The sequence below is a fragment of the Chiloscyllium plagiosum genome, unplaced genomic scaffold (assembly GCF_037043375.1).
Source record: "Chiloscyllium plagiosum isolate Xiang-an unplaced genomic scaffold, Cpla_swu_hap1 HiC_scaffold_11, whole genome shotgun sequence".
Lineage (NCBI taxonomy): Eukaryota > Metazoa > Chordata > Chondrichthyes > Orectolobiformes > Hemiscylliidae > Chiloscyllium > Chiloscyllium plagiosum.
The window spans coordinates 47,521,154-47,543,304 of NW_028270149.1; the positions used below are offsets into that span (position 1 = coordinate 47,521,154).

The window sequence follows — 22,151 nt, forward strand, 5'->3', positions numbered from 1 at the left end:
TTTCTGGTCAATGGTAACTCCAAGGATATTGACTGGGGGGTTCAGTGATGGTAATACCATTGAATGTCAAGGGACGGTAGTTAGATCGCCTCTTATTCGTGATGGTCAATATCTGGCATTTATGTGGTGTGAATGTTACTTGCCACTTGTTGGTCCAAACCTGAAAATTATCCAGATCTCGTTGTATTTGAGCACGGACTACTTCAGTATCTGAGGAGTCATGAATGGTGCTAAACACTGCAAACATCGGCGAACATCCTCACTTCTGAGCTTTAAGACAGAGGGAAAGTTGTTCATGAAGCAGCTGAAGATTATTAGGCCTTGGAAACTACCCTGAGGGACTCCTGCAGAGATGTCCTGGAGCTGAGATGACTGACTCTCTACAGCCACAATCATCTTGCTTTGTGCCAGATATGACTCTAACCAATGGAGTGTTTCCATCCTGATCCCCATTGATTCCAGTTTTGCCAAGGTTCTTTGATGCCATACCTGATTTAAATGCAGCCTTGGTGTCAAGGGCTGTCACTGTCCCCTCACCTCTGGAATTCAGCTCTTTTGTCCATGTTTGAACCAAGTCTGTAATGAGATCAGGAGCTGAGTGATCCTGGAGAAACCCAAACTAGTCAGTGAGCAGGTTGTTGCTGAGCAGGTGCTGCTTGATAGCACTGTTGATCATCCCTTCCACCACTTTACTGATGATGGAGAGCAGTCTGATTGGGCGGTAATTGGCCAGGTTGGATTTGCCCTGCTGCTTACGTACTGGACATACCTGGGCAATTTCCACAATGTCGGATAGATGTCAGTGTTGCAACTGTACTGGAAGAGCTTGGCTAGGGGAACGGCACATTCTGGAGCACATGTCTTCAGTACTATTGCCAGAATGTTATCAGGATCCATTGCCTTTGCATTTTCCAATGCCTCCCGCCATTTCTTGATATCACATGGAGTGAATCGAATTGGCTGGAGACTGGTATCTGTGATGCTGGGGACCACTGGAGGAGCCTGAGATGGATCATCTACTTGGCACTTCTAACTGAAAATTGTTGCAAATGCATAAACCATATTTTTTGCACTGATGTACTGGGCTCCTCCAGCATTGATGATGAGGATATTGTGGAGCTGCTGCCTCCAGTGAGTTGTTGGATTGTCCACCACCATTCACGACTGGATATGGAAGGACTGCAGAGCTTCGATCTCACTCGCTGATTGTGGGATTGCTTAGCTCTGTCTATCACTTGCTGTTTTTGCAGTTTGGCACTCAAGTACTCCAGAGCTGAAAATGTGTTGCTGGAAAAGCGCAGCAGGTCAGGCAGCATCCAAGGAGCAGGAGAATCGACGTTTCGGGCATAAGCCCTTCTTCTCCAGTTTGGTAGCTTCACCAGGTTGACACCTCATTTTTAGGTTTGTTTGATGCTGTTTCTGGCATGCCCTCCTGCACACTCCATTGAACAAGGGTTGATCCCCTGGCTTAATAGCAATGGTGAAATGGGGGATATGCCAGGCCTTGAGGTTGGAGATTATGCTGGAGTACAGTTCTGCTATTGTAGATGGCCCACAGCACGTCATGGATGCCCAGTCTTGAGCTGCTAGATCGGTTTGAAGTCTGTCCCATTAGCACGGTGATTTGTGCCACACAACACTTTGGAGGCTTTTCTCAATGTGAAAGCTGGGCTTTGTCTCCACAAGGACAGTGCAGTGGTCACTTGTACCTATACTGTCATAAACAGTTGCTTCTGCAGCTGGCAGATTAGTAAGGATGATGTCAAGTATGTTTTTTCCTCTTGTTGGTTCCTTCACCACTTGCCACAGACCCAGTGTAGCAGTTACATCCTTTAGGACCCGACTAGCTCGACCATTAATGCTGCTGCTGAGCCACTGTTGGCAGTGGACATTGACATCCTCCACCCAGAGTGTATTTTGCACCCATGCCACGTTCAGTGCTTCCTCCAAATGTTGTTCAACATGGAGTACTGATTCATCAGCTGAAGGAGGATGGTACGTGGTATTCAGTAAGAGGTTTCCTTGCCCATGTGTTACCTGAAGCCGTGGGACTTCATGTGGTCCAGAGTCGATGTCAAAGACTGCCAGGGCAGCTGCCTCCTGACTGTATATCACTGTGCCGCCATCTGTGTTGGGTGTGTACTGCAGGTGGGATAGGACCTATTCAAGGATGGTAATGGTGGTTTCTGGGGTGTTATCTGTAATGTATGATTCCATAGGAATGACTCCCTGTCGGGCTTTTGCTTGTCTAGTCTGTGAGACAGCTCTCCCAATTTCAGCACTAGCCCCAGATGTTAGTAAGGAGGACTTTGCATGGTCGACAGGGCTGTTTGTGTTTTTGTCGTCTCTTTCCTCGATTGATACAACTGAGTGGCTTGCTAGGCCATTTCAGAGGGCAGTTGAGAGTCAACCACACTGCTGTGGCTCTGGGGTCACATGTAGGCCAAACCAGGTAAGGATGGCAGAATTCCTTCCCTAAAGGACAATTAGTGAACCAGATGGGTTTTTCTGACAATTGACAATGGTTTCATGGTCATTAATCGACTCTTAATTCCAGATTTTTTTTAAAAATTGAATTTAAGTTCCACCATCTGTCATGTCAGGATTCAAACCCAGGTTCCCAGAGCATTATTCTTGTTTTCTGGATTAATAATTGACTGATAATATCACTAGGCCATCGCTTCCCCCAGTGATATGGTATTGTCACGACTTATCATCCATACTCCAAGGCCAATGCATTGGGGACATTGGTATGAATTCTCCCTATGGTAGCTGGTGAAATTTGAATTAACTTAATAAGATCTGGATCTAAAAGATTGTTGAATAAAGACAGTTAGTTCACAATGACTTTGAGAAAAACAATCTTCTATCCTTACCTGGTCTGGCCTATGTGTGACTACAAATTTAAAGCAATGTTGTTGACTCTTAAATGAGCTATAAATGCAAAATAAGCAACTTAGACTTGGTAAGTGGTTAGACACAACTCCTAAAAGGAATGAAACAGGACTGACCACGCAGCATCAACCAAAGTTCTGGAAACAACAATGACTAACCCAACTTTGCAATGCCCACCAAACTGATATTCTAAGGGCTTAGAATCATGGAATTTTGCTGTACAAAAAGGAGGTCATTCTACACATCATGTTGTACCAGTTGTTGAAAGACCTACCCATTTTGTCCCATTCTCCAACCCTACCTCTGTAGTCCTTTAAATTGATAACTTTCAGATGTATATTCAGCTCTCTTTTGAAACCATGTATGGAATCCGTGAACTGCGTCCACCACTCTCCCAGGCAGCATGTTCCAAGTTCTAAAAACTGAGTGAAAAGGTTCTGATCTCATTCTATCTCCCTTGCTAGATCTTGAAATTGAGATTCCTAGTTACTGACACACCTACTAACAGAAAGAGAATATCCTCTCTTTACTCTTAAAAATAAATTCATAATTTTGAACACCTTATAAGGTCACCTCTTAATCTTTGTGCCAAGGAGAATAAACTCAGTTTCTCGAATCTTGCCTTGTATTTGAGATCCCTTATTCCTGGTATCATTCCAGTAAATCTCTTTTGCACTCACTCTGGGGCTTTAACACCCTTACTTTATTTAAGTACCCAGAACTGAACACCATACTCCAAATGGGATTTGACCAATGATCTTTGGAGGTACAGCATCACTTCCTTGCTTTAATACTGTATGCCTCTCTTTATAAACCGAAGGATCCTATAAGCTTTCCTAACAGGTACAGTGGTGCCTCGGAATCCGACTTTAATTCGTTCCAAGAGGCTGTTCGGATTGCGAAAAGTTCGGATTACGAAACTATTTTCCCCATAAGAAATAATGGAAAGTGAATTAATCCGTTTCTGGACCCAAAAAAAGACATTTTCAAGACATTTTTAACTGCAAATGCACATGGTTAAGGTAAAGTAAGATGAGTAAATGATCTAAATATCAAGTAATAATAATAAAAGCAAGAAATAAATGTACTAACATGAAAATAACTTCATTTACCTTAGTGAGGAGTGCTAATGGGGAATGCACTTATTTGCTTCACTGCTCTTCTTGGGTGCCATGGTAAATGCTCAAGGTTGATAATTTTTTTAAAAAAAAGCACAAATCAAGGTGAAAACACGAAGTATACTAGTGATGGACACACGAGAGATGCTTTCACAACTACTTCCCAGGACGAACTAAACAAACAATGTGCGACCTGAACGGTACGTGGTATTCGGATTCTGAAAATGTGTTTGAATTTTAGGGCAAAATTTTCTCAAAATAATTGTTCGGATCCAATTTGTTTGAACAATAGGGCATTCGGATTCCGGGGTCACCACTGTATATGGGCCAAATGCTGGCAAATGGGACTAGATTAATTTATGATGTGGTGGTGCTGGTGTTGGACTGGGACAAAGTTTAACTTAACAAAGTTAAAAATCACAATACCAGGATATAGTCCAACAGGTTTATTTGGAAGTACTTCCAAAAAAACCTGTTGCACTATAACGTGGCATCATGTGATTTTTAACTAGATTAATTGAGGTCACGGACAAGTAGGACTGGGCGGCACGGTGGCACAGTGGTTAGCACTGCTGCCTCACAGCGCCAGAGACCCGGGTTCAATTCCCGCCTCAGGCGACTGACTGTGTGAAATTGCACGTTCTCCCCGTGTCTGCGTGGGTTTCCTCCGGGTGCTCCGGTTTCCTCCCACAGTCCAAAGATGTGCAGGTTAGGTAAATTGGCCATGCTAAATTGCCCGTAGTGTTAGGTAAGGGGCGAATGTAGGGGTATGGGTGGGTTGCGCTTCGGCGGGGCGGTGTGGACTTGTTGGGCCGAAGGGCCTGTTTCCACACTGTAAGTAATCTAATCTAATCTAATCTAATCTAATCTAATATTCACCTCTACGACTATTTCAACTTGCCTGGCCACCTTCAGAGAATTATGCATGTGAGCTCCAAGTTCCTATACTCCTGTATTTAACTCAGAGTTGTACCATTGAGCATATATGTCTGTGTTTCTCCTACCAAAATGCATTACCTTGCATTCGTCTGCATTGAAATTCATCTGCCAAGTGTCTGCCATTTGGCCAGTTTTGTCAATGGCCTTCTGAAGTCGCTCAGCATTATCTTCACAATTCACTATTTACCCTAGGTGAGAATCCCTGCAAATTTAGGGATTTTTGTCCTCAAATATTCATCTCCAAATCATTTATCAAACTCAAAAAACAAGCCTTCCAACACCAAACCCTGGGAAAGACTTTCAACTCATCTCCAATCTGAGAAATGCTCACATACAAAGTTACTGCCACGGACACATCAATCCCAAACAGTATTAATTTTTTAAGCCACCTGCCATATGGCACAGTGTCCGATGCTTTCTGAATGTCCAAATATACAACATCCACAGTACTACCCTCATCCCACCTCATCAAGTAACTCAAATCAATTTGCACACTTGACCTGCCTTTGACAAAGCCATGTCGACTGTCAAAATTAACTTGTTTTTCTTTCAGTTTATATATTACGTTATATATAAAGTCATCCTACACGCATTGAAGGAATGTCTCCTCTTCCATTCCTTACACTCTATCTTTTTCTTAATCTACACTATGGTAATTGAAAATACCAACTATCACAACCTAATTTTTCATCAGGTTTTCATAATCTGCCTTCAAATGATCTCTTTTAATTCTTCCCTACTATGTGAAGGTCAATAATAAATTCCCAATCAAGGTCACTGCTACCTTAATGTTTTTCACTTCCAGTATTCTAATTCAGGAAATGCATCCCATTCAAGGGCAATAATACGGTTTTTACTAAAAGATACATAACCTGAAATGTCAAGTATCCAGTCCTGTCTGGCTTCAGCCACATTTCTGTCAATGCTACCATATGTCATATGCCTTCTGTCATATTCCCCGAGAGCAATTTCTGCTAACAGTTCTTCAATTTTGTTCATGATATTGTGGATTTATATCCATACAATTTAACCCTGCCTTTATTTCTTCCTTACCCACTGGAAGGCAACCATTTCCTTGTTCACTGTCAACAATCAAGCCTTCCCTCATTTCGTTTTCCAATTCCCCAACTCTCTTTCACCTTCTCTGGTGCTTCCAAAATTAGGCTCATTAGTCAACTAACCCCATTGCTTTACAAGTTTAAATCCAGTCCCACTGCACTATGTACTCCCTCAGGCAGGACATTAGTTCTATCCTGTCAGGTAAAGCCCATCCCTTCTGAATCGCTTTCTCCTTTCCCAAAAGTAACCCAGTGTCCCAAAAATCTGAACCCTTCCCTTTTCCATCATCTCTCACGCCATGATTTACTTTCCTGATATGCTTTAGCATAAATGGTGCAACTTGTATCACAGCATTTCTGAGATTACTTCTCTCGAGGTCCTGTGTTTCAACCTACTCCCTAACTCCTGAAACTGATTGATTGTGCAAGTCCTCCATGCTATCCATCCCTATGTTAGATTAGATTATTTACAGTATGGAAACAGGCCCTTCGGCCCAACAAGTCCACACTGACCCACCAAAGCACAACCCACCCAGGCCCATTCCCCTACATTTATCCTTTCACCTAACACTATGGGCAATTTAGCATGGCCAATTCACCTCACTTGCACATTTTTGGACTGTGGGAGAAAACCGGAGCACCTGGAGGAAACCCACGCAGACACGGGGAGAATGTGCAAACTCCACACAGTCAGTCGCCTGAGGTGGGAATTGAACCCGGGTCTCTGGCGCTGTGAAGCAGCAGTGCTAACGACTGTGCCACCGTGCCACCCACAGTACCCACGTGAACCAGAAGCGCTGGTTGCTTACCCTCCCTTTCCAGACGTTTATCCAGCCATTTTGTCCCAAGCCTTTGCACTCGAGACAAAAGACTGTATAGGAGTCACAAACTTGACTGCAAATTAGACAGTCTAATCTCTTGACCTATTGAGTCACCACTACTGCGACCTTTCTAATTTGCCTATCAGCCTCTCTCTCTTCCCAAAATAACCTTGGTTAGCAGTTTCCCTTGAGTCATCCACCTTCTATTAAGTCGTGTAGCTCACTAAATAGGCATCTAAAGTTTCATACCTGTAAGACAGCTTCAAGGAGTACTGAATTTCCTGGACTTGCTGTCTCATAGAACATAGAACAATACAGCACAGAACAGGCCTTTTGGCCCTCGATGTTGCGCCGGTCTGTGAACTAACGTAAGCTGATCCCCCTACGCTATCCCATCATCATCCATGTGTTTATCTAAGGATTTTTAAAATCTCCCTGATGTGGCTGAGTTAACGACATTGGAAGGCAGGGCATTCCACACCTGTACCACTCTGAGTAAAATACTTGCCTCTGACATCTGTCTTAAATATATCACCCTTCAATTTATAGTTACGCCCACTCGCATCATCCTAGGAAAAAGATATTCACTGTCTACCCTATCTAATTGTCTGATCGTCTTGTATGTCTCTATCAAATCCCCTCTTAGCCTTCTTCTTTCCAATGAGAACAGACCCAAGTCTCTCAGCCTTTCCTCATAAGACCTTCCCTCCAGACCAGGCAACATCCTGGTAAATCTCATCTGCATCTTTTCCAATGCTTCCACATCCTTGCTGTAATTGGGCGACTAGAACTGTACACAATATTCCAAGTGCGGCCGCATTCGCATTTTGTATAGTTGCAGCATGACATTACAGCTCCGGAACTCAATCTCTCTACCATAAAACCTAAGGCACCATATGCCTTCTTAACAGCACTATCAACCTGGGTGGCAACTTTCAGGGATCTATGTACATGGACTCCAGGATCCCTCTGCACATTCACACTATCAAAAATTCTGCCTTCCTGTTATTCTTCCCAACGTGTATCACCTCGCATTTAGCTGCATTGAACTCCATTTGCCACCTCTCAGCCCAATTCTGTAGTTTATACAAGTCCCCCTGCAACCTGCAACATTTTTCCACACTATCCACTATTCCACTGACTTTAGTGTTACTGCAAACTTACTAATCCATCCATCTATACCTGCGTCTAAGTCATTTATAAAAATGACAAACAGCAGTGGTCCCAGAACAGATCCTCGTGGCACACCACTAGTAACTGGACTCCAGGTTGAATATTTTCCATCAACCACCACTCGCTACCTTCTTTCAGAAAGCCAGTTTCTAATCCAAACTGCTAAATCACCCTCAATCCCATGCCTCTGCATTTTCTCCAACAGCCTACCATGTGGAACCTTATCGAAGGCTTTTCTGAAGTCCATGTACACCACGTCAACTGCTCTACCCTCATCCACATGCTTGGTCAACTTCTCAAAAAACTCCATGAGATTTGCGAGACAAGACCTGCCCTTGACGAAACCATGTTGACTATCTTGAATCAAATTGTTGCTTGCAAGATGATTATAAATCCTATCTCTTATAATCCTTTCCAAAACCTTTCCTACAGTAGACATAAGGCTCACTGGTCTATAATTACTTGGGTGACCTCTACTGCCCTTCTTGAACAAGGGCACAACATTTGCAATTCTCCATTCCTCTGGTACTAAACCTGTAGACAATGACAACTCAAGTATCAAAGCCAAAGGCTCCGCCATCTCCTCCCTAGCTTCCCAGAGAATCCTCTGATAAATCCCATCCAGCCCAGGGGGTTTGTCTACTTTCACTCCTTCTAGAATTGATAACATCGCTTCAATAACAAGAGGATACTCTTTCAAGGTGAGAGGTGGAAAGTTTAAAGGGGATAGAGGCAGGCACGATAGATTCATTTAAGATGCGTCTGGACAGATGCATGAGTAGGTGGAGAGCAGAGGGATACAGATGCTTAGGAATTGGGCAACAGGTTTAGACAGTTGATTTGGAGCGGCTCAGGCTTGGAGGGCCGAAGGGCCTGTTCCTAGGCTGTAAATTTTCTTTGTTCTTCTCTTCCTTACTAACTTCAATCCTTTCTAGTCTAATATCTCGTATCTCATTCTCCTCCTCTACAATATTCTCCTTTTCCTGAGTGAAAACCAATGAGAAATATTCATTTGGCACCTCTCCGATCTCCACAGGGTCCACACACAACTTCTCACTTCTGTATTTGACTGGCCCTATTCCTACCCTAGTCATCCTTTTATTCCTCGCATACTGATAGAAAGCTTTAGGGTTTTCCTTTATTCTACCTGCTAAAGACTGCTCATGTTCCCTCTTTGCTCTTCTTAACTCTCTCTTTAAATCCTTCCTAGCTAATCTGTAACTCTCCATCGCCTCATCTGAACCACGTTGTCTCATCATCACATAAGCCGCTTCCTTCTGCTTCATGGGAGATGCAACTTCTGTAGTAAACCATAGTTCCCTTACCTTATCACTTTCTCCCTACCTGACAGGGCCATAGAGTCATAGAGATGTACAGCACGGAAACAGACTCCCTGGTCCAACTTGTCCATGCCGACAAGATATCCCAACCCAATCTAGTCTCACCTGCCAGCACTTGGCCCATATTCCTCCAAACCCTTCCTATTCATATACCCATCCATTTGCCTTTTAAATGTTGCAATTGTACTAGCCTCCACCACTTCCTCTAGGTAAAAACAATGACTGCAGATGCTGGAAACCAGAGTCTAGATTAGAGTGGTGCTGGTGCAGCATCCGAGGAGCAGGAAAATCGATGTTGCGGGCAAAAACCCTTCTCGGGAATGGAGGCAGAGTGCCTGCAGGGTGGAGAGATAAATGAAAGGAGGATGGGGGTGGGGAGAAAGTAGCATAGAGTACAATAGGGTGAATGGGGGTGGGGATGGAGGTGATAGATCAGGGAGGAGGGTGGAGTGGATAAGTGGAAAGGAAGATAGGCAGGTAGGACAGGTCATGGGGACAGTGCTGAGCTGGAAGTTTGGAACTGCGGTGAGGTGGGGGAAGGGGAAATGAGGAAACTGGTGAAGTCCACATTGATGCCCTGGGGTTGGAGTGTTCCGAGGCGGAAGATGAGGTGTTCTTCCACCAGGCGTCGGATGGTGAGGGAGCGGTGGTGAAGGAGGCCCAGGACCTTCATGTGCTTGGCAGAGTGGGAGGGGGAGTTGAAATGTTGGCCACAGGGCGGTGGGGTTGATTGGTGCGGGCAACCTGCTCCTCGGATGCTGCCTGAACAGCTGTGCTTTTCCAGCTCTACCACTTCCTCTAGCAGTTCATTCCATACATGTACCACCCTCTGTGTGAAAAAGTTGCCCCTTAGGTCTCTTTTATATCTTTCCCCTCTCAACCTAAATCTATGCCCTCTAGTTCTGGACTCCCCAACCCCAGGGAAAAGACTTTGTCCATTTATCTATCCATGCCCTCATGATTTTATAGACCTCTATAAGGTCCTCCCTCAGCCTCGACATGCCTATCAAAGACACGCAATATCTGTTCCTTAAACCAGCTCCATGTTTCGATTGTCCCCATCCCTTACATTTTGCTACCCCATTCTATGCAACCTAAGTCTGGCCTAATCGCATTATAATTGCCCTTGCCCCATCAATAACTCTTGCCCTGTGGCATGTACCTATCCCTTTCCATCGCTAAACTAAACGTAACTGAATTATGGTCGCTCTCTCCAAAGTGCTCACCTACCACTAAATCAAACACCTGGCCTGGTTCATTTCCAAGCATCAGATCCAGTGTGACCTCCCCTCTTGTCGGCCCTTCGACATACTGTGTCAGGAAACCCTCTTGCACACATTGGACTAAAACTGATCCATCCGATGTACTAGAGTGAAAGCATGTCCAGTCAATGTTGGGGAAGTTAAAGTCCCCTGTAATGACCACCTTATTCCTTTCACTCCTACCCCGAATCATTTTGCCAATTCTCTCCTCCACCTCCCTGGAACTCTGCGGAGGCCTATAAAAATCTCTCAGCAGTGTGACCCCTCCTCTCCTGTCCATACTACCTCAGTAGACTAGTCCTCGTCAAAAGTTCTTTCAGCCACCTTTATACTGTTTAGATCAGAGTGGTGCTGGAAAAGCACAGCAAGTCAGGCAGCATCCGAGGAGCAGGAAAATCGATATTTCGGGCAAAAGCCTTTCATCGGGAATAGAGGCAGGAAGCCTCCACCCTGGAGGCTTGTTTCGGATATTTCTGGTGTTGAAGTAGACACACTTCAAGCCAACTTGTCCATGCCCTCCCTACTCTCATCCTCATGTGCACTGGAACTATACTTCAGGTTCCCATCCTCCTGCTGAGCTCATTTAAATCCATCTGAATAGTACCAACAAATTTCTCACCCAGGATATTCGTACCCCTCTGGTTCAAGTGAAGACCATCCTGTTTGTGGAGGTCCCACTTCCCCAGAATGAGCCCCAATTATCCAAGTACCTGAAACCCTCCCTCCTGCACCATCTCTGCAGCCATATGTTCAGCTGATATCTCTCCCTATTCTTTGCCTTGCTATCACGTGGCACGGGTGACAAACCAGAAATAACAGTTCTGTTTGTTCCAGCTCTCAGCTTCCACCCTAGCTCCCTGAAATCCTGCCTTACATCCCTATTCCTCTTCCTACCTATGTCGTTGGAACCTATGTGGACCACAACTTGGGGCTGGTCACCCTCTTCCTTCAGGACCCCAAAGACACGATCCGAGACACCACGGACCCTGGTACCTGGGAGGCAACACACCAACCATGAGTCTTGTTTGTTTCCCAACAAGCCTTCTATCTGACCCTCTACCTATCTCCTTTCCTTTTGACGAATGATCACCCTCTCATCTGCCATACAAATGCTTCCCCCAATATTTGGTATGGCTATTCCAGAAACCTCTAAACTTGTTTGTGGAGTGCATTGAGGAAAGTTACTGCTCTGAATCAACCACATATTGTTCAACGACTGCTACTCTTTGGCACTTCATGCAAATGTGACAACCTGGATGTCTTGTACATTGAAAACCACCTATCATTTACAAGCCAAATATCATCATCAGCTTTTACAGAGGTCCTACCATCTTTACAGGTCAAGATGATGCACACTGCTTAAGCTCTGTTGTTTCTAAGCCACAAATTCATTTTCAGTCAGCTCCTTTTGTTTTGGTTCAAGGCGTATAGAGAGAGGAATATTTGGGGCTTGACCAAGGGTGGGGCATGGTGGTTCAATGGTTAGCACGGTTGCCTCACAGTGCCAGGGACTCAGGTTGGATTCTAACCTCAGGACACTGTAGAGTTTGCACATTCTCCCCTTGTCTGCGTAGGTTTCCTCCAGGTGATCCAGTTTCCTCCCACAATCCAAAGATGTACAGGTTAAGTGAATTGGCCATGCTAAATTGCCCATAGTGTTCAGGGATGTGTAGATTAGTTGCATTAGTCAGGGGTAAATATAAGATAATAGGATAGAGGAATGGGTCTGGGTGGGTTACTCTTCGGAGAGTCGGTGTTTCTGTACTGTGGGGATTCTGTGACTCTTTGATACCAGATCCTCTGTAATCTCCTTCTGAGATGTGGTGAGAGGGCCAACTTCTCCCAGACTCCTCCCCAGCTGCTTCTCACTGTCGCCCTTTATTGGATGCCCTTGCTCCTGTTGGGCATCAGATCCTCTGTGATTCCCTTCTCACTCACTGAATGAATCGACTTCTCCCAGAATCCTCACCAGTTGTTTCTCACAGTTGCCCTTGTTTGGAGAAACCTATTTGGACAACTGCCACACAGACTAGACAAGCAACAGCTTGAGAGTAATTTTCATGGAATTATATGAGGAGGAGCGGATTAGGCAAAATAGGAGGATATTTAATTGGGGAAGAGGAAACTATGATGCAATTAGACATGAGTTAGGAAGCATGGATTGGGAGCAATTGTTCCATGGTAAAGGCACTATAGACATGTGGAGACTGTTTAAGGAACAGTTGTTGCAAGTGATGAATAAATATGTCCCTCTGAGACAGGCAAGAAGTGGTAGGATAAAGGAACCTTGGATGACGAGAGCGGTGGAGCTTCTCGTTGAAAGGAAAAAGGTAGCTTACATAAGGTGGAGGAAGCTAGGGTCAAACTGAGCTCTAGAGGATTACAGGCAGGTGAGGAAGGAGCTCAAAAATGGTCTGAGGAGAGCCAGGAGGGGGCACGAGAAAGGCTTGGCAGAAAGGATTAGGGAGAACACAAAGGCATTTTACACTTTGGGCCGATCAGGGATAGCATAGGGAATTTGTGTGTGGAGTCTGAGGAGGTAGGGGAAGCCCTGAATGAATTTGTTGCTGCTGTCTTTACAAAAGAAACGAACTTTGTAGTGAATGAAACCTTTGAAGAGGAGGTGTGCATGCTGGAATGGATAGAGATAGAGGAAGCTGATGTGCTGGAAATTTTGTCAAACATTAAGATTGACAAGTCGCCAGGCCCGGACCAGATTTGTCCTCGGCTGCTTTGGGAAATGAGAAATGCAATTGCTTCGTCACTTGCGAAGATCTTTGCATCCTCGCTCTCCACTGGAGTCGTACCTGAGGACTGGAGAGAGGCAAATGTAATTCCTCTTTTCAAGAAAGGAAATAGGGAAATCCCCGGCAATTACAGACCAGTAAGTCTCACATCTGTCGTCTGCAAGGTGTTAGAAAGGATTCTGAGGGATAGGATTTATGACCATCTGGAAGAGCATGGCTTGATTAAATGCAGTCAACATGGCTTTGTGAGGGGCAGGTCATGCCTCACAAACCTTATCGAGTTCTTTGAGGATGTGCCTAGAAAAGTTGATGAGGGTCAAGCTGTGGCTGTGGTGTATATGGACTTCAGCAAGGCATTTGATAAGGTTCCCCATGGTAGGCTCATTCAGAAGGTCAGGAGGAATGGGATACAGGGGAACTTAGCTGTCTGGATGCAGAATTGGCTGGCCAACAGAAGACAGCGAGTGGTAGTAGAAGGAAAATATTCTGCCTGGAAGTCTGTGGTGAGTGGTGTTCCACGGGGCTCTGTCCTTGGGCCTGTACTGTTTGTAATTTTTATTAATGACTTGGATGAGGGGATTGAAAGATGGGTCAGCAAGTTTGCAGATGACACAAAGGTTGGTGGTGTCGTTGACAGTATAGAGAGCTGTTGTAGGCTGCAGCGGGACATTGGCAGGATCAGAGATAGGCTGAGAGGTGGCAGATGGAGTTCAACCTGGATAAATGCAAGGTGATGCATTTTGGAAGGTCGAATTTGAAAGCTGAGTCCAGGATTAAGGATAGGATTCTTAGCAATGTAGAGGAACAGACTATGTACCTTGGTGTGCAGGTACATAGATCTCTTAAAATGGCCACCCAAGTGGACAGGGTTGTTAAGAAAGCATATGGTGTTTTGGCTTTCATTAACAGGGGGGATTGAGTTTAAGAGTCGTGAGATCTTGTTGCAGCTCTATAAAACATTGGTTAGACCGCACTTGGAATACTGCGTCCAGTTCTGGTCGCCCTATTATAGGAAAGATGTGGATGCTTTGGAGAGGGTTCAGAGGAGGTTTACCAGGGATGCTGCCTGGACTGGAGGGCTTATCTTACGAAGAGAGGCTGACTGAGCTCAGACTTTTTTCTTTGGAGAAAAGGAGGTGGAGAGGGGACTTAATTGAGGTATACAAGATAATGAGAGGCATAGATAGAGTCGATAGCCAGAGACTATTTCCCAGGGCAGAAATGACTAACACGAGGGGTCATAGTTTTAAGCTGGTTGGAGGAAAGTATAGAGGGGATGTCAGAGGTGGGTTCTTTACACAGAGAGTTGTGAGAGCATGGAATGCGTTGCCAGCAGCAGTTGTGGATGCAAGGTAATTAGGGACATTTAAGAGACTCCTGGACATGCATATGGTCACAGAAATTTAAGGGTGCATACATGAGGATCAGTGGTCGGCACAACATCGTGGGCTGAAGGGCTTGTTCTGTGCTGTACTGTTCTATGTTCTATGTTCCTTCAATGACACTGACATAACCATCCTTGAGTGCCCTGTCCCACTCCCAGGATAGACCCACCAGAGAGGTATACAGTTGAAAGGGAGTTGCCCTAGAAGTCTTCAACATAATTCTGGTCCATATGAAATCTCACAACATCAAGTCAAACATTGCAAGAAAGTCTCCTGATTACCATCCAATTCTTTCTTTCTGCTGATGAATCAGTTCTCCTCCATGTTAAACTATCAAGCTTGTGGATCAACTTTGACTCAAAGCAGAGTGCAGGAGAGCATGTCGAGAGCAATACCAGGCATATCCTAAAGGTGTCAACTTGGTGAAAGTAAAATGCGGGAATACTTGCGTTCTAAATATTGGAAGCAGCTTGCAAGAGACAAGGCTCAGCTATCTGACAACCAACAGACTCTCCACAACAAGCCACACCCAGTTGTGAAATGTGGTGGACAATTAATCAACTCATTGGGAGAGGAAAGTCTAAAAATACCAATCCTCAATGATGGGGCAATACTGCACATGAATTAAAAAGACGAGGCCAAAGCATTTGCACGCAACTTCAGCGAGAAGCATTTGATGTAATGGGTTCCAAAGAAGTATCCGAAAACATTAATTCTGTTTCTCTCTCCACAGATGTTGTCAGCCCTGCTGAGTTTCTCCAACCCTTTTTGTTTATTATTGGAGCTTTTATCACAAAATGTAATTATTTGCACAGAGTCATTCCCCTGTCCCCAGTGCTTACTGACCTCTATTGTTTCCAGTTAAACAATGTCTTAATTGAAAAATCATCAGAGTTGAAAATTCTTGTTCTGTTGCCTACATGGCCTTGCCCCTCTATAATTTTGTAATCTTCTCCAGCTCAAGAACCCTTTAGGATATCTTTGCTCTTCTAGTTCTAACCTCTTCTGATAATTTTAATTGTTTCAATGTTGTTGACTATGCTGTCAGCTCAAAAGAGTCCTAAGTTTTAAACTACCCTCCGCTTACTTATGCCTCTTTACCTTGATTTCCTCTTTTAAGACCTGCCTTTAAACCTGTCTGTTTGGCCAAGCTTTTGGTGAAGTGTTGTCATATCTTGTTGTCATGCATTTTTGATAATGCTCTTGTGAAGTACCATAAGCTATTTCATTGCAATGAAGGCACTGTATAAATGTAAGTTGCTGTCAGCATTGTCCTTTTGGATGGAAAGTGCTGTGCTACTCAAGTTAAACAGGAACATTTGCTAAAATGAAAATATCACATTCCCCAACACTGATATACTTCAGTGTAAAATTGAGCATGTGCTGCATTGCAAAAGGTTTGTCAAAATAAACATTAAATTGAGGTTTGTTTTGCCTTTTTTCTGGACTGAGAAATAAAAGCTTATAAATTAAGCCATGCGTTTAACAAATTCAGTAATTTTGTCTCCTGGCCATATGGGGCACTTTACTGTGTGCTTCAGTTGCTTTGTTTGACTATGTACAACTGATTGCAACTCAATGCTGTTAATTTAGTTATTTTATGGAGGTTGAAACGGGCATTTTTAGCATTGGCACGGATATGCGATTGGAAGTTCATCTTTTGGTCAAATGTAACACCAGGGTTATGAACAGTCTGGTTTAGTTTCAGACAATTGCCAGGAAGAGAGATGTAGTTAGCAAGGGGCTAGAGATGATAGTGGGGATTATAAATAATAGCTTCAGTATTCGTAATGTGTAATTGGAAGGTATTTCTACAAATTCTGTACTGGATTTCAGAAAAAGAATATGATAATGGAGTAGTTGGCTAGAGGAGTTACATGAAGGTAGAGATGTAGGGATGACGACAGGTTTGTGAATTCCGAGAGAGGGTATGTTACATTTTGACAGGGATAGAATCGCTGAGAATGAGAATCATGTTGGTCATTGGCTGAAGTTAAGTAAGAAAATATCTATTGTGGCGTTAGTTGGGAAGGACTTGAATTGAGATGAAATGTTGAGGAATAAATGACAGAAATTGGGAGGGGGGTGAAGTTGGCTGTGGTGTGATTTCATAATAGGTGCTAAACTGACAAAGTGACTGAATAAAAATCATGGAAGATATAACCAGATGAAAAGTTAGGATAAAGGGGTCAATGCACTAAGCTTTTGATATACATATTGAAGAATATTGCATTATAGATTGCAAAAGCTTGCTGACAAGTGAATGGACATTCTGCAGGGATATGTGTAGAGGGTTGAGAGTTGATCCACTGGCAGAGTCTGCAGAATCAGCAGTGGAGAGGAGTGAGTTGGGCAGGAAGGAGATTAATGATACTAATTCCCAGCAAAGATGCTGGGTGGCTGTTCAGCAAGAGCCACCTGGGGGACTTGGGGAAAGAGTATCTGAGAAAAGAAAAATGAAAGGAGTTTAGATGGGTAAGTAGAAAAGACATCTTTTAATAAGAACATAACAGAGAATGATGAGCTGAAGACTGAAGCAGCCAAAGTGGACTTAAGGAAAGCTGAGGTTTCAGAGGCCTCATTATGTAAAAGTTAGGAAAAACACAATAAAAGCCATGAAAATAGATAGCAATTTTTAGGATTTCTTTTTAAATATATACACTTTCAGCAGGTTAGTCAATGACTGTGCTAATCTTCCTTGTATTATTTCTCCACAGTGCAGCGTAATTGAGAGTCTCACCAGCCTATTGATGAAATGGCTAACCTGGCATTGTGTGTGTGTAGCTGATTTGGACAGAGATATTCCCAATGTTTTAGAAAGTCCACAGTGAGTATCTAATAATACAGGACATTTCCACAAAACTAGTTGACAACCTGGCCCTATGCTTATAGATTAACTTCAAAGTAATTTTGCATTGGATTTCCTCAAATTATAAACATCCATGCTAATTGGATAATTGTTGGAAAAGTTAACTGGAGCCATCCTGACTTAATTTTCTGTTGACTGATCTCAGGCAGGGCAGCAGAAAGCTTGTAATTGATCACAGTACATCCAGATTCTTCTTCTTGAGTTCTCTGCCTGAGAGCAGGTCTGAGCTGAAAATGTGTTGCTGGAACAGCGCAGCAGGTCAGGCAGCATCCAGGGAACAGGAGAATCGACGTTTCGGGCATAAGCCCTTCTTCAGGAGCAGGTCTGACTTAGTGCTGCAATCTCCCCCATGGATTAGACAAGGAGGAAGGTCTCAAGTCCATTCCTGCTGAAACATTGATTAAACCCTGTATTGTTAGCACCAATGTGATTCTCCCTGGTCATTAAGCCAACTGGCAACTTGAGGATTGAGCTGCTGTGCCATAAAATTTCACATGCAAGTTCTGACTGGATAGTCATGGCAGAGCTACAATTTATTTCCATCATATCATTGACCAGGAACCTCTCCCTGTCTCGTGTCTGTGTTCAAAGGATTTACAAGTTAACACTGAACCTTCTTTGTCAAGTTTAGAACACAACTTCTTTAGCCATAAAGTCAGTACTGGATTGGAACTTGAACCCCGAGCCCCTGACTCAGGGGAAAGGATACAGGGCACAGCAGTCTGCACTACATGATCTCCACACCTACATTAGAGAGGGGAAAGAAACAATTGTTTTTTCATTTTAATTGCTATCCAGCAGCTTTCTAAAACTTCATTGAATGGACATTAGCTGAAGGTATATTGTGGCTTTGCTGCAAGATCTTTTGACTGAATGTTCTGTCATCTATCAAAGCCAAAGCTCAACATGAAAAGGCATGGATAGGATAAATAGACAAGGTGTTTACCCTAGGGTTGGGAGTCCAAAACTAGAGGGCATAGGTTAAAGGTGAGGGGGGAAAGATTTGAAAGGGACCTAAGGGACAACGTTTTTCATGCCGAGGGTGGTGCATGTTTGGAATCAGTGGTCAGAGGAAGTGGGCAATTACAACATTTAAAAGGCATCTGGGTGGGTATATGAATAGAAAGTGGTAAGAGGGATATGGGCCAAATGCTGGCAAATGGGACTAGATTAATTTAGGATATCTGGTCGGCATGGAGGAGTTGGAATTAAGGATCTGTTTCCATGCTACGCATCTATGTGACTCTATAATAGTCTAGGAAAGAGAAAACCATTAGTTAAACCAGACAGTTGAAGTATTTTCATGGAAAAGGTGGTTAAACATTTTAAGTAGAGGCTGGTCCAAGGTGCGATTGAGTGAACATTTCAGTGGAATTAATTTTGCACTCCAAGCAGGCAGACAAAATAGGCCAAGTGCTACCAGCTATATTGTAAGCTGCTTTACGTCTGTGATTTAGCAGTAAGGCAGTGATTTTTTTTTTGTCATATATAAGCTGAGGTATTTTGAGCTATGTACAGGGTTTACAAAATTGTTTGCTCGCATTTCAATTACTGTGCATTCACAAAGTTTTAATCTTTAATGTTCTGTTTTCCTAGATTCTCCAAGTCATCATTATTTCTCTTATGACACCACCTGAATTAGTAATTCTGTGGCTGAGAGAATAAAAGCACACCTGTTTCTGGAAGTTGTTTCAAATTATTTCTAGATTCTATACGATCTTTCCTTAAAATTAACCCTGCCCTATTGGAGAACTTATTTTCTTTCACTTGCAAGGCTAAGATTGTGAAATGATCATATTCATTCTTAATTGTTTCGTTGCCTGCCTGCTTTGTGATATTGAGCTCAGTAAACTTATACTCAAACGATCTATACTTACCAAAGAATGTTTCAGATCTCTTTCTGTAGCTCTATAACTTGGAGGCTTTAAGATTGTGTGAATGAAAAAACAAGTTGAAGAGAACGTTTCTTTGAAAATTGCTTGTGCTTTCAGGAATGTTTCTCTTTCTGGATTGGTGAATTCAGTTTCTGAACTTGTGGAATTTACTGCAAGAATTTCAGTCGTAGCACTTCAGATGGAGGCCTACAGCAGTCTGCTGTTGCATTTCATTCTCAATTTCTATGAGACGGTAAGAGAGGTTGATTCATGCTTAGAAAACTATTTTTTGGCTGTTAGATTATTAATGAAATGCAATTTAAGAGGCATGCAATTTGGAATTTGAATCCTTTCCCCTTCCTCCACACCTGTAAAGTCTGATATATATTCAAGATTGACTTTTTAAAAATTTGTACGTGGGCTGTTGCTGGCTGGGCCAGTACTTATTGACCATTGCTAATTGCCCTGAAGAAGATGGTGGTGAACTGCCCTCATCAGTTGCAGCAGTTCTAGGGAGTAGGCACACCCACAATGCTGAAGGGAGAATTTTGATCCAGTGATGTAGAAGGAATAGTGATATGGATCCAAGTCCGGTCGGTGTGAGATATTGCTATATTATGCAAATATATTCAAATTTTTGCTGTTTTTTAAAAGAATAACATTGTCCTTTTACGGATGTTGTCAATATGTTTCATCCTTGCCATGTTTGCTTGATTATTCAAAGTAATTTCTAGTGCTAAAAATCATTTATTGGCATCCTGAATTGCCACTTCGTGGTGAGCTCCCTTTAAATACCTGAAATTTGCATAGCATAGATATACCCACAGTGCTGTTAGGGAATTACAGGATTTTGATCTGACAACATTGAAGGAATGATGATATAGTTCCATGTCAGGATAATGAGTGGTTTGGAAAGGAACTTGCAGGTGGTGGCATTTGCTGCCTTTATCCTTATAGGTAGTAGAGGTCGTGAGTTTGGAAGGTGTTGAAAGAGTCTAGGTGTGCATCTTGTAGGTGGTACATGGTGCTAAACACTGTTCATTATGCCTGGAGGATTAAGATGTTTTATGGAGTTCCAATCAAGTGGGCATCTTTCTCCTGATGATGTAGTTTTTAAGTGTGATTGGAGCTGTACTCTTTTGGACAAGTGAAGAGTATTCCATCACACTCCTGACTTGAGCACCGTGGATAGTCGACAGGTTCTGGGGAGTTGAGAGATGAGTTTGTCACTTTACTCATGCTTTTGTAACCACAGTATTTATATGGCTTGCCGAGCTCAGTTTCTAGTCAATGGCAACCCTCAGGATGTTGACTGTAGGAAATTCAACAATAACAATGCTTTGAATGTCAGGTGGTGAGGTGATTCCCTGCCACTTGTGTGGCATCTATGTTATGCACCACATATCAGCACAAGCCTGAATGTTGTCCAGGTCTTGTGCAATGTGGACACCATCTGCTTCAGTGTATGAGGAGCCATGCATACCAGTGAACATTGCAAAGTGTTCAGCGAACATCCTTGTGTCTGACCTTCTGATGGAAGGTAGATCATGCTTAAAGAAGTTGAAGAATATTGGGCCTTGGACACCATCTTGAGGAACTCCCACAGTGATGTACCATTACTGAGATGATTAAATCTGTTTTCTACTTTGTGCACTTTTGTTATGATCTCGCTAACCAATATACTTAATTTAAATTATAGCACACCTCATTTAACTTTGAAAAGGAATTAAATAAGTACTTGAAGGGAAATAAATTATGGCTTTCTGTCAAAAGGTTAGGGGTTAGAATTAATTGCTTAGGTCCACCAACTGGTACTATCTCGAGTGTCTTAATATTTAATGAGAAATTCAAATACTCAGTGACTTGATCAAAAGAACCACGCTGCAAGATGTGAAATTTTTAAACAAAAAAAACTTTGCTTAAGTGAGGCTTTGCTTCTAATGTAACGCTACAGTGTGCCATGACTTACAGTATTAATCCAGTTCCTCTTGACTACTTAGTTCTACTAAAGCATCTTACACGCTACTTGAAGTTTTATTCACTTCCTTTTTTGGAACCAAATCAAATATGCTGTGCTACAGCTTTCCATGATTCATTTGAATTTCTCTTCATTGCTCTAGCTATTCTCCCGAAGTATGACATTTCATGGGGTTTTTACCTTTAGTCTTTGGCTCAGTGACCTTCCAGTTTTCTTCAACCTCCTGTTACACTGAACATCTTGGCTCAAGCTTGGGCCCTACTGCACTTGTCCTTAGTGACTTCAGCATCAGGGATACCCCTGGCTTCTGTTGACCAGACTTTGGGCAAATTCAAATTGTTCTCCTTTGGTTTACTTCCAGGCTAACTAGGATATACATCCTATCAATGGGCCATTTAGCCTAATTTCTGCTCCAATGTCTTATGGGTGGATGCATTACTCCTTTCCAGTTGGCAGCCGCAAAAACATATAATTTATTCCACAAATAGCTTCCCCTATTCAGTTCTCCAGGCAACAAAAAAATGCCTTATTCTGTCTCCAAGTACAAATGTTAATTGGCTATCTCTGACTGCAGGAGAAAGTGAGGTCTGCAGATGCTGGAGATCAGAGCTGAAAATGTGTTGCTGGAAAAGCGCAGCAGGTCAGGCAGCATCCAAGGAACAGGAGAATCGACGTTTCGGGCATAAGCCCTT

The 22,151-nt window shown here is 43.1% G+C and overlaps 1 protein-coding gene across 1 annotated transcript in view; it reads left to right on the top strand.

The window, feature by feature from the left end:
• The window catches only part of cenpi (centromere protein I), a 139,186-nt gene that overhangs the window by 95,825 nt on the left and 21,210 nt on the right, over window positions 1-22,151 (top strand). The window contains exons 14-15 of the mRNA XM_043704738.2: window positions 17,456-17,565; window positions 19,599-19,734. Of these exons, the coding sequence (XP_043560673.2) occupies window positions 17,456-17,565; window positions 19,599-19,734 (246 nt within the window). The remainder of the gene's footprint in view (window positions 1-17,455; window positions 17,566-19,598; window positions 19,735-22,151) is intronic.